This window comes from Giraffa tippelskirchi, chromosome 6, assembly GCF_054371585.1.
Source record: "Giraffa tippelskirchi isolate mGirTip1 chromosome 6, T2T-mGirTip1v1.2.pri, whole genome shotgun sequence".
In the NCBI taxonomy this organism is placed as follows: domain Eukaryota; kingdom Metazoa; phylum Chordata; class Mammalia; order Artiodactyla; family Giraffidae; genus Giraffa; species Giraffa tippelskirchi.
In genome coordinates this window covers 91,924,656-91,936,680 of record NC_137280.1, presented here as the reverse complement: position 1 = coordinate 91,936,680, position 12,025 = coordinate 91,924,656, and the positions used below count along the sequence as shown (strand labels likewise).

The following is a 12,025-nucleotide window of genomic DNA, read 5'->3' as shown; positions in this document are numbered from 1 at the left end:
AAGTATCCCATGCACACACCGCAGAACGTCGGTTCCACGTGAGGCAGTTATCAGCTTAGTCCCTAGAACCCCAACCTGGAAGCAGCAGGCACTGAATTTGGTTAAGAAGGAAAGTTTGAAGCTCGTGCAGCCGCTCTCCAGCCTGCAAAGGCGCATCAGGCAGGACTATCAGGCAGGTCTGCGGAGGCACGCCCTCCTTGCGCAGACTGACTGACAGAGGAGCTGGCGCAGGCGCACTTGTCCGACTCGAAGTAACCGCCCCCTTTCGCTGATGACTGACGTGGGATCAACCCAATGGAAACGGGCCTCTTCGAAGGGGGGCGGGGCTCAGGGGACAGTTAAATTTGCGCGGGATTGGTTCTAAAGTAGTCATGGCGGCCTTCCGCGACATGGAAGAGGTGAGCCAGGGGCTGCTGAGTCTGCTGGGCGCTAATCGCGCGGAGGCGCAGCAACGGCGGCTGCTGGGGCGCCACGAGCAGATGGTGGAGCGGCTGCTGGAGACGCAAGACGGCGCCGAGAAGTGGCTGCGAGGTGAGGACCTGGGCGGGCGGGGCGAGGGGCAGCCGGGGCCCGTGTCATGGGAGCGGTGGCCAAGCCAGTCACGAACCTCCTCCCTTCTGGGCGCCCTTCCCCTAACCTATTTCCCCGTGCAGATGAGCATTGTCCCCTTTGAGCCTCTGTTTCCCCATCCATGAAATGGGCTTCAGGATAGCAGCGGGGGTTTGTGTGTTAGTCACTCAGTAGTGTCCGACTCTTTGCGACCCCCATGGACTGTAGCTCGCCAGGCTCCTCTGTCCATGGGGATTGTCCAGGCAAGAATACTGGAGTGGGTTGCCATACCCTCCTCCAGGGAATCTTCCCAATCCAGGGATCGAACCCAGGCCTCCCGCATTGCAAGGGGATTCTTTACCATCTGAGCCACCCAGGGGGTTTAGTGGTGAATATATGAGTTTGCAGGCTCTGCCGCTCTGTGAGCAGGAGCTGGGGTACTCAGGGTTTGAATTGAAACTCAAGTGTCAAAACACCGGGTTTGAATCCCAGCATTCTCACTTCCCAGCTGTGAGATTTGAGGTGACTTACTTAACCTCCCAATGCCTCTTTTTCCTATAACTTAGTTGTAACAATAAATAATCCACATCTTCCTGTTGAGGTTGTTCAGATGTTTTACTGAGCACCTGCTGTGCTCAGGCATAGTGCCAGCCCTGGGGTGACAGCAGGGAATAGAGCAAACACAATCCCTGGGGTGCAGGGGCTGCTGATACTCTAGTGGGGCGAGGGAGAGGATAAACAAGAAAAATGAATTTGTCAGGAGGTGATGGACTAAGGATTTCAGCCCTTAACTCATGAGCCCTGTGGTCCCAGTCCGGTGGCTTCCCTCTCAAGCCTCAGTTTCCTCACCTGTGAAATGGGGCTGCTGAAGCACCCCTTTGATGACTCAAAGTGAAATTCACAGAAATGACGCTTGCATAGCATTGTGCCCTTGAAAGGGGTGGAGGTGAGGGCTGCCCATGTTGCAGCTTTTCTCAGCATCAGGGGTTTTTTGGTTTTTTAAAGGCTTCAGACTTTTTTTTTATTGTGGTAAAATTGACGTAATGTAAGGTTTACAATTTTAACTATTTTTAAGTGTCCGGTTCAACGGCATTAAGCACATTCACATTGTTATGTAACCATCACCACCATCATCCCCAGTATGCCATTGTATGGATACACTATATTTTGTTTATCCATTTATCACTGGACACTTGGGTTGCTCCCACCTCTTGGCTATTGTGAATAATGCTGCTATGAACAGCAGGGTACAAAATAATCTCTTTGAGTCCTTGCTTTCAATTCTGTTTTTGTATTTTCCCAGAAGTGGAAATGCTGGATCAGATGATAATTTGATATTTAATTTTTTTTGAGGAAATGTCATCTAGTTTTCCACTGGGGGTTCAGTGCCAGGGATTTGTAATGCCTTTTGACAATTACACTTTATGAGGGGGTGCCATTTGGGTTGAGACTTGAATGAGCTGGGAGCTAACCATAGGATGCCTGGAGGGGAGGAGTGATCCTGGCAGAGGGGACTCTCAGGGACAAGGTCATGAGGTGAGAATGAGCCTGGAGACCCAGGAGAAAGAGGTGGCTGAGGTCAGCAGTAGCCAGAGCCTGCTATCCCCCAGGAGGAGTTTGGATGTTGGTTCTAAGCATGTTGGAATCTGCCTTCCAGTGCAGGAGACTGGGGTTCAATCCTTGGGTCAAGAAGATCCCCTGGAGAGGGAAATGGCAACCTGCTCCAGTATTCTTGCCTGGGAAATCCCTTGGACAGAGGAGCCTAGTGAGCTACAGTCCATGGGGTCGTATAAGAGTCAGACATGACTTAGCAACTAAAACAACAACTGCTAAGCATGATGGATGTCCTGGGCCAGGTCTTCTGCTCTTTCCTCCTCCTCCTCCTTTTTCTCCTCTCCCATTCCATTAACTCTACTTCCATGGGGGGTTGGGGAGAAGATCATCGTAACCCTACCCGCCTGGGTTTCAGCAGAATGGATGGATTTGGGGCAAGGAGAGAAGAGTCAGCATTCTAGGGTGCTAGGGTTTGATCAAAGAATCCAGTTCAGGGACTTCCCTCGCGGCAGTCCAGTGGTTAAGACCCATGCTTCCACTGCAGGGGGCTCGGGTTCGATTCCTGGTCGGGGAACTAAGATCCCACATGCTGCCCAGCGTGGCCAAAAAATAGGATCCAGTTCAGATCCCGGCTTCGGAGCTAAGTTTGTGGACAAGTCACTTCTTTGAGCTTCTGTTCATAGCCTCTCGAATGCAAGGAGGGCTAAGCCTCCCTCAGAAGGTTGTGAGAGTACACAACCCTCTGAGTTAGGGCTCCCTGGTCACCCGTGGCACAGAGCACACACGTAGGCAGTGACGGCTTAGACTGAACATCCAGGAGACTTGGCTGTGGTTCGGATGGTGCCTGGAGAAGGGGCAGGAAGGCTGCGTAAGAGAGCCAGACCCTCAGCTCTCCGACAGGAAGTCAGCAGGCACTGTCTAACACAGGTCAAGAAATAGCAGCATAAGCAAATTATTTAGAAATATGAAGGCTGATGCCAGAGAAAACAGTGAGGAGTTTAAGTGGCTGCTTCAGAGGGTGGAGAGGCTTAGAGAGGAGTGTGTGTGTGTGTGTGTATGCACGTGCAAGTATGTGTTTAAATTTTCACAACCATAGACATGTAGCACTTTGATTAAAAATTAACTTGATCTAAGTTTGTAAACAAACACCGGCCCTCTGAGAAACATTGTCATCTGTGTCTTCTCAGGGTTGGCCGGTTTCTCTGACTCAATGAGAAGGAACACAACCTTCTTAGGGTGTTTTTGATCTTTTCAGATGTTCTGTTCCAAATATGTTTATTCTGAGTAGGTGTTGGCTGATATCTAGCGACTGTAAGACACAATTTGTGCCTTGAAGAAGGGAGACAAGAAATAAATAAGCCAGGGTGATGAGGCTGTCCTAGGAGCACGGTCATGCCCCAGGAGGGAGAGGACAGTGTCCATTCCGCCTGAGTCGGGCATTATCCAGGAGGTCCTCCAGCTGGGAACGGGTGTGCCCGATGGGAGCATCCCTGGAGGACAGGCAAGCAGGCGCCCAGGAAAACACATGAGAAAACATGGCATGTCTGCACGTATTAATGAAGCATCTTTGCAAGCCAGAACAGAGGGAAAACACGTGGTCGGGAGAAAAGCAAGGAGAAAGGAGGTTGGCAAGGAGTGCGGAGGTGCCCCTGGACCTTATCCTGGAGACACTGGGGGAGCCCTGGGAGATCTTTGAGCAGAGGAATGACTTAGCATTCAGCCTCTGACACATCCACCCTGAAGGCAGAGAGCAGTACAGACTGGCAACAGAAGAGACCAAAGCAAAGCAGGGGGGCTGACAGGGTGGTCCTGGAGGGATGAAGGGCCAGCACGAGGAAGGAGGGGCCCTGCCAGGATGGATGGCCAACTGCATCCAATGAGTGAGTCCTGGGCTTGTTGTCTGGGCAACGAGGTGGAGAGTGATGTCATACATTAAGACTAGGTAGACAAAGAGGGACTGGAGTTTCTTCGCCTGGATGGATTCAGGTGTGACTCGGTGAAATGGATACACCGAGTCAGATTCCAGGTGGGACTCTGGTGGGTGTTTGCAAATAGGACGGTGGGTCTGGGAGCCACAGATGGACATGGGCATAGATGGGGGCGTTGAGGCCACCCTCTGCTCCAGGGCTCTCCTGGGGAGCCCGAGTTGAGGGGCCCAGACTTTACCCTGCCCTGCAGAGATCCTCACCGCAGAGAAGGAGGTGGCCCAGAGCCTCCTGGATGCAAAGGAGCAGGCACACCAGGGTGGTGTTGAGCTGCGGCAGCTTGAAGCTGAGCTTCAGAGGGCCAGCGAGGAGGATGCCTGTCTGAAAGCCAACCTCCTATATCCTTTACTGCGTGTGCGGAATGGTCAGACCCCAGCCCCGCCTGGGAGGCAGCTGTTCATGCTAGAAAACACACCTAGAGCCAGTGGCTTGGGGCCGACAGGGTTGGTGTGAGGTGTGAGCATGTGGGCAGCCCTGCCTCCAAAACCAGGGGTCCTTAACTACCTGCTTTACTCAGCTCACAAGAGAACTGGAGGAGCTCAAGGAGATTGAGGCGGATCTCCAAAGACAAGAGAAGGAAGTCGACGAGGACACGACAGTCACCATCCCTTCAGCTGTGTAGGTCCATAGATGTGATGTGAGTGTGTATCCCTGTGAGTGTATGTGTGTCTGTAGCCCATGGATCTTTGCTAGAGTTGACACTGGAATGACTTCCTTTCTGTATTTTTTTTTTTTGTCTTCTCGCACAGGTACGTGGCTCAACTTTATCGCCGAATTAGTAAAATCGAGTGGGATTATGAGTGTGAGCCTGGGATGATCAAAGGCAGTATCCTTTGTGGGGAACGTGAAACCCTGGGCACTGCTGAGGAGAATTAGACGGTGCAGACACTATGGCAGAGCCCACACATTGAACAGCATGATCATATGACCCAATTCCACTTCTGGGAATTGGAATAGGACCCAATTTTGCTTTGGGTATACCCACAAAGGAATGAAAGCAGGGACTTGAACAGGTGTCTGTACATCCATGTTCACAGCAGCAGTGTTCACAAGAACCCAAAGGTGGAACCAATCCAAGCATCTATCAGCAGATGACCAGATAAACAAAATGTGGTCCATCCACATGGTGGAATATTATTCAGCCCTAAAAAGGGAAGGCATCCTGACACATTTTACACCATGTATGAACCCAGAATATAATATGCTGAGTGAAATAAATCAGACACAAAAAGTCAATACTATATATTTCCACCTACCTGAGATCTCTAGAGGAGTCAGTTTCATGAGGACAGAAAGTAAGATGAGGATTATCAGGGTGGGGTAGGGGGAGTCAGTGTTTAATGGAGACAGAGTTTCAGTTTTACAGGGCCCTTCCCTGGTAGCTCAACTGATAAAGAATCCACCTGCAATGCAGGAGACCCTGGTTCAATTCCTGGGTCGGGAAGATCCCCTGGAGAAAGGAATGACTACCTACTCCAATATTCTGGCCTGGAGAACTCCATGGACAGAGGAGCCTGGCAGGCTACAGTCCATGGGGTCACAAAGAGTCGGACACAACTGAGTGACTTTCACTTTGACTTCTCGGTTTTACAAGATGAAGAGTTCTGGAGATGAACGGTGATGGTTGCACAACAGCGTGAATATACTGAATGCCACTCAACAGGGCACTTGAAAATGTTTAAGGTGGTCAATATAATATTACATAGATTTTACCATAAGTTTTTTTTTAAATACACTATCAGAATTTACTTTTCTGTTTATGAAAATTTGTTTCAGTCTCTTTTAAAGCTTCATCTATTTTATTTTGGCTGTGTTGGGTCTTTGTTGCTACATGAGCTTTTCTTTAGTTGTGGTGAGCAGGGGCTACTCTAATTGCAGCGTGTGGGCTTCTCACTGTGGTGGCTTCTCTTATTGTGGAGCACGGGGTCTAGGGTGCACAGGCTTCAGTATTTGTGGTGCACAGGCTTAGTTGTTCCGCAGCATGTGGGATCTTCCCGGACCAGGGATCGAACCTATGTCTCCTGCATTGGCAGGCAGATTGTTTACCACTGAGCCACCAGGGAAGCCCCTCTAAGTATCTTAATAATAACAATTGAAAAGCAGTATCCTTTTGTCATGGGGTTGAGGGGGAGGGCAGTGCATACTGGCTTTCCTTACATCTGTGCTCTCAGTCCACCACGGCCCCAGCGTTGCCCAGCCCATCCACCTGGACAACACCCAGCTCTCTAAGAAGTTCATCAGCGACTATCTCTGGAATCTGGTGGACACAGAGTGGTAGCCCAGAGCCTCTGGGACTGCGTCACACAGCCCCACACAGTGGGAATCAGCCGTAGTGGGTGGTCAGTGCCTCGGTGGTGAGATCAGCTTAAAATTAAATGTTGACACATAAATGAGTTTTTGTCTTTTACTGATTTTCTTCCCCCCTGTTCCACCCTCCCGACTTTGGCCTCAGATACTGTACTAGGTAATCAAAGAGAGCCAACTTAACCTTGCCAGGGCTGCAACTTCACATCCATGACAGTGCATGCCAATGACACCATGGTAGCCAATGAGATTCCAGGTCTTCATCTGTGATTCAAGTGTGGCCCCTCTTTTATCCGTTCAGTCTCTTGAGTGCCGCTGTGCGCCCAAGGTGAAGGTGACAAGGATCTCTTCAGCCGACGGAGGAGTCAGAAGTGATCAGATGCCACCCTCAGGCTAGAGAGTGTCCAGAGTACTGTGGGACCTCGGCCGGGAAGGGAACCTGCCCCAGAGGATGAGGGTGGTGTTCATCCTGGGACTAGAAAGGAAGAGCCAGTCACAAAGAGGTTACGTAGGGGCCCATGCCTGGCTCCAGGGTGGACTGTGTATTGGAGACCACTGGTTGCCTCCCTAATATTCATTCACCACTTGATAATGAACTTCTTTTAACTGCCCAAGTCAAAACACAACTTTCTGCAGTCTCCTTTGCAGTTAAATTCAGGACAATGAAATGTAAAAAGAAGTGTTGGATGTGACTTCTCCTTAAAAGGCAAGGGAGTATCCCCTTTCCCTTCCCCTCTATTTTCTGGAATTTGGGTGTGATGGCTGGAGCCCTGGCAGCTGTATTGCCACATGGGTGACATTCTCTAGAGATGATAAGAGCCTTGTTCTCTGGTGATGGTGGAGCTGGATATCAATACTGGACTTCTTGGGTACAGGGGCTAACCTGCTGTGTGTGTCTTTCTGAGTTTAGTTTTTCTATCATGGATACCCATAATAAACCCTCACTGATTCAGCATGCAGCCAAAGCCTGGGCCAGCCAATCAATGCATTTACCTAACCCCCATCCTCAGTGACAAGTAGGAAGTTTATGGCCAGCCTGCCTGCCTGTCTGAGGGCAGCGAGTGAGAAGTAGGGTCCCTTTGCTATCAAGTGCCTCCTGGATACAGCTTTGCCTGAAGCCAGTAGATTAGGCAGTTACATGAACCTCTGGGTGTTGGGTTTTGTGCACTTCTGTACAACTTACAATAAGTACAATTTGTATTTTTTGATCAGAGAAGGACATTTCTAGGCAGAAGGAACAGTAAGTTCTAGCAGCACCTAAGTACATCAAATGGGCACTAAAAATAGTCCATTCCCGTACCCCTTGGAGGTCCTAGGGCAAGTAATCCTGCCTGTTGGGGTCCAGGAGATAGACCCCGAAAAGGGGTTATTAGTGTCACTGAAATGCAAGCACCCCCAGGCCATATGGCTCACAAGATTCCCAGAACTTCAGAGGCCCTGCTTTTATGCCAAGGGCCTGGCTTTATATATTCAAGAATATGTCCCCATAAGTCCTCCTGGGCTGTTTTCATTTTCAAGGTTGGCAGAGTTTTTTTATGATGTGAAAAAGAAGCAGAGCCCTGCATTGGTATCTTTCGCCTCCAAAGGGCAAAAGACGACCTAGACCAGGGTTTTCCTGCCTCAGCCTTCGCAGTGCTGGGGGCCAGGTCACTCTCTGCTGGGGGCTGTCCTGGATATCATAGGATAATCTGGCAGTAACCCTGGCCTCCACCCTCTAGATACCGGGAGCCAACCCCTGTCCTGAAAACCCTAGGGGTTGTGGGGGCGGACATACTCAGGGCTGCCACCCCCACCTCCACCCCCTGCCTTGTAGCCTGAGCCGGGAACCCATGAGTCTTCTGCCAAGGTCAGTTGAGAAGCTGCTGTCACCTTGATGGCCGTTCCTGCTGACACAGCCAGCCTCCACCTGCTCCCCTGCAGGAGTGAAGGTGCCAGGAGGGCTCCCTGCCCTGAGAGGACTGGGGCCCAACCGAGGGTCCCAGGGCTGGCAGAGAAGTGTATTTCCCTCTAGTTCAAATTAATGGGCACAGAGTCCCTGGGAGAGAAAGCTGGTGATGGGAGGAAGGTACAGTTACAGGCAAAGTTTTCTCTGGGCCCCAGCTCAGGGCCTGAGCCCCTTCCCCAGGGATCTGCTCCCCTGCCATAATCACACCCCCCTCCAAGCAGTGGCTTTGTTCAGGAAGGGGCCTAGGAGGCATTGCCTGCCTGCCCAGAGCTCAGTGACCAAGAAGAAGGACATTTGACATTTGAGGGAGGCTGTATGGACACAAGATTCAGATGGGCCATGTCCAATCTCCCCAGGCAGCCCCCCGAGACCAGCCCAAGGAGTGAGCAAGGGGGTGAGGCACGCAGCCCAGTGGGGCCCAATGGGTGGGTTCGGGGAGGTGCCTGAGCTCACAGGGGCCAGGGGAGGACCTGGCCCTCTGCATGCCTGGGCCCTGACTCACTGCCCGGCGCTGGCCAGACGCCCGGATGGCCTTGGCCCACGGCCTCCAGCCTGCACCCCCACCCCCTCCCCGCCTGCTCTCCCTCTGAGAGCCGGCCCATCAGCAGCCACCAGCCTTTTCCCAGATTATGGAGGCCGGCCAGGGGCACATTGAACACTAGGCCAGCCCTGGTGGGGGTGCAGGATCAGTTTCCCCCCTACCACCAGGAAGGGAGCACAGAACCCAAACCTTGGCACACCCAGAACTGAGACTTTGACCCCACACACCCACCCCGTTCCTCTTTTGGCATCCCCTCAGGCCAGCACCACCCCAAGCTGGTGAGGGGGATCCATTTTATAGGTAGGAAAACCGAGGCACAGCTTGGTCCAGTCAGTTGCCCAGAGTCACAATGACCCCCTCCTCCCAGGGAGGCTGAACCCAGCAGGGGGGCCCAGGGTCCACAGAGGAGCCTCTTGGCTCTTCAGATGAGAAACGGACTCCAAAGCACCTGCCTCTTGTCCAAGGTTACCCAGGTGGAAAGAGACCAAGAACTGGAACTCAGGCCTGTACTTGGTAGAGCCCTGCCAGGCAACAGAGCATTTAAAGTCCTTAGTAATCAGTGGTTACTGGTCAAATATTCACACACTTGGCCAACCTGGCTTTTTTTTTTTTTTGGCCTAGAGACAACACAGCTAACGTTTCAATGATTTTCTTTCAATCCGTTTTCTATGCTTTGATAAATTTTCATATAACTGACATCTCAGAAAGTAATGTTTGAAGACTGCTTTAAAACACTAAAGTTACATTGCTAGGCGCTAAGTCACTTCAGTCGTGTATGACTCTTTGCGACCCCATGGACTGTAGCCTACCGAGCTCCTCTGTCCATGGAATTCTCCAGGCAAGAACTCTAGAGTGGGTTGCCATTTCCTACTCCAGGGGATCTTCCTGACCCAGGGATCAAACCCATATCTCTTATGCAACCTGGCTTTTAATTGGTGTTTCTGGAGAAAATGGGCAAGGGTATATGGAATCGAGAGGCCGAACCTCTCACCTGGACCTCTGGCAAGCTTGGTGGGCTGAGGCTGGGGAGAGGCTGGGAAGACGGACCACAAGGGATCAACACAGACACGGCAGTGCTTGGACCACCCCCAGGAAGGCCGCAAGACCTCCTGGCAGCCTCCCCACCTGACTCAGCTGTGTGCACTGGACATCTGTGACCTGCCAGGTGCTCCCTCCAGGGAGCCACACTACGGTGGAGGCCATGAGCAGGTGCTGTGTGCCGGCTCCCAGTGTCCTTCAGTGATGGAACCAAGGCACAGTGAGCTGTTCACGAACGGTGTCACAGCTGATGAAGGCAGAGCCTATTGGAAGGCCCAGGGAGGAAGAGTAATCTGAGCCCAGACAGACCTGAGCCCCCAGGGGACAAAAGTATGGAGACAGTGACCCAGGCAGAGGGAACAGCAAGTACAAAGGTTCAGACACAGCAAAGAGGCCAGCAAGGAGAGAATGAGAGGCCATGGGGCTGGATCAAGCCAGGCCTGCACTCCACAGTGAGACACGAGGAGGATTTTCAGATTCCGGGGGTGGGGTGGGGGAGCTCAGAGTTGGGGCTTGGGAAAGGAGAGTCTGACACTGCCCTCTTGACATAGGTCATGGTGCAGAGGCCCAGCAGACTAGGGGAATGGTTTTGCTTTGAACCCCCAAGCTACCGGCCTTCCGTCCAATCATAGGGCACAGCTTGGGAGAGGAGGCCCGTGGTGTAAGCAGAGCAGCTGTGCCGGGGAGGGTGGAGCCCCTCCACGGAGGGCAGGAGTCAGAGCTGAAACCTGAGCTGCCTGGAGGGGAGGCTGGACAGGACCCAGGAGTCCTGGGGGCTGTTCCCCGCCTCTCAATTCCACTCCACTCTGTGGGGTGGGTGATGTGACCAGTATTTGATCAAATTCCAACTGTCAGCTGCTCTCATCTTCTCATCACTGAGGGAATTCACTGCCTGGGGAGGGGGAGCGCTGCCCCCCACCATGGAGGAGGGGCCGGCATGCAGACAGTTCTCCCCCCTCCCCGCCTCCCCCTCTTTCCTCCCACGGACCTGGGCTCAGCCCCGCAGGCTCCAGCCTGACTCACCACAGGCAGCTGTGGTTTCAGATGCCTGTGGGGGCTGGGGGGTGGGGGGGTGGAGGCAGCAGAGGATGTCAATTGGGGTGTCAGGCTTGGGGGAGCAACTTCCTCCCACTACCCGGCTGGTGTTGGTCAGAGCTGTTGAGCCCCTTGGAGAGGCGGGAGTTCAGAGTCACCTGCCCACACCCTCCTCATGGAGAGCAGCTCCTAAGCTCCAGTCTGCTCCCCACCCCTTTCGGGGAGCCCACAGACCAACTCCAAGCAGCCGGCCAGCTGCCCCTCATCTTACCTGGTTGACAACCACGCCCTTCCCCAGGGGACCCCCTGTGAGCCCAGAGAGGTTCACCATCAAGGTTCACCTTGCCTTTTAGGCTGCCACTATTGAAAGACAAAAAGGCAGGGCATCCAGGTCTCGCCAGGAGCTTGGGACCCAAGCCCAGTGACCCCAGCCTCCCCTTTCCCATCTGTAAAATGGGCTCTGGGCCTGGCCCCTCATTGGGCGGCCGCAGAGAGGCTGCAGACAGTTAATCCCCAATAAGTGTCTGCTCTTATTTTTCCTGACACTAATCCTGTGCGTCTGTGTCACACTCACTGGCACGATGGGGGCGCCCGAGGAAGGATTTCAGCTACTCCGTTAACAGAATACTGCCCAGGCCAGGGGTCAGAAACTTCCATTACCTCCAGTCTCTCCCAGGATCTCCCTCGGCCCGGGGACCCCCAAGTCCTGCCCACCTTCCCCTCTCAGCGCTCTCGGCCACTGCCCGGCCCCTCCCGCGCGCGCCCGGACTGTTCAGGCTCATTTGTCCGGTTTGCCACGCGGCTGAGCATGGAGTCAGTCAATCAACCAATTATCGAGCGCCCGCCTGCAGGCCCCGGACGCTTCCTGTGCGGTCCGCTCAGCTCTCGCCCCCAGAGGCATTTTGGAACCTTCCCAAGACAAAAGGTGGAAGGAAGGAAGGAAGTGCCACCCTGTGGACACAGAAAAGATGGCAGTCCCGGCGGCTCCCGGCGCTTCCCTCCGCCACCTCTACACCCGCCACCCGCGGAGCCCGGGAGGTGGGGATTAGCATCGCCCCGTTTGCAGGTGGGGAA

At 53.1% G+C, this 12,025-nt stretch overlaps 1 protein-coding gene and 1 long non-coding RNA gene across 3 annotated transcripts; one reads left to right on the top strand and one right to left on the bottom strand.

Moving 5' to 3' along the window:
• The first annotated feature begins 346 nt into the window (after positions 1–346).
• Positions 347–6,481, top strand: SPC24 (SPC24 component of NDC80 kinetochore complex). Of its 2 annotated transcripts, none has more exons than XR_014056144.1 (5): positions 347–531; positions 4,282–4,426; positions 4,602–4,725; positions 4,838–4,914; positions 6,260–6,481. XR_014056144.1 is itself a non-coding variant. In XM_081498377.1 (5 exons), exons 1-5 carry the CDS (start codon positions 372–374, stop codon positions 6,364–6,366), a joined length of 594 nt encoding a protein of 197 aa, XP_081354503.1. In that variant the 5' UTR covers positions 347–371; the 3' UTR covers positions 6,367–6,481. The 2 variants fall into 2 exon arrangements, 1 of the variants encoding a protein (XP_081354503.1); XM_081498377.1 differs by having other exon boundaries at positions 4,602–4,706.
• LOC145509533 (uncharacterized) lies at positions 6,479–11,669 on the bottom strand. Its single transcript, XR_014056145.1, has 2 exons — positions 11,612–11,669; positions 6,479–6,867 (listed from the first exon to the last, which is right to left on the bottom strand). It is a non-coding gene; the product is annotated as an uncharacterized LOC145509533 (long non-coding RNA).
• Between the last annotated feature and the right edge of the window lie 356 nt (positions 11,670–12,025).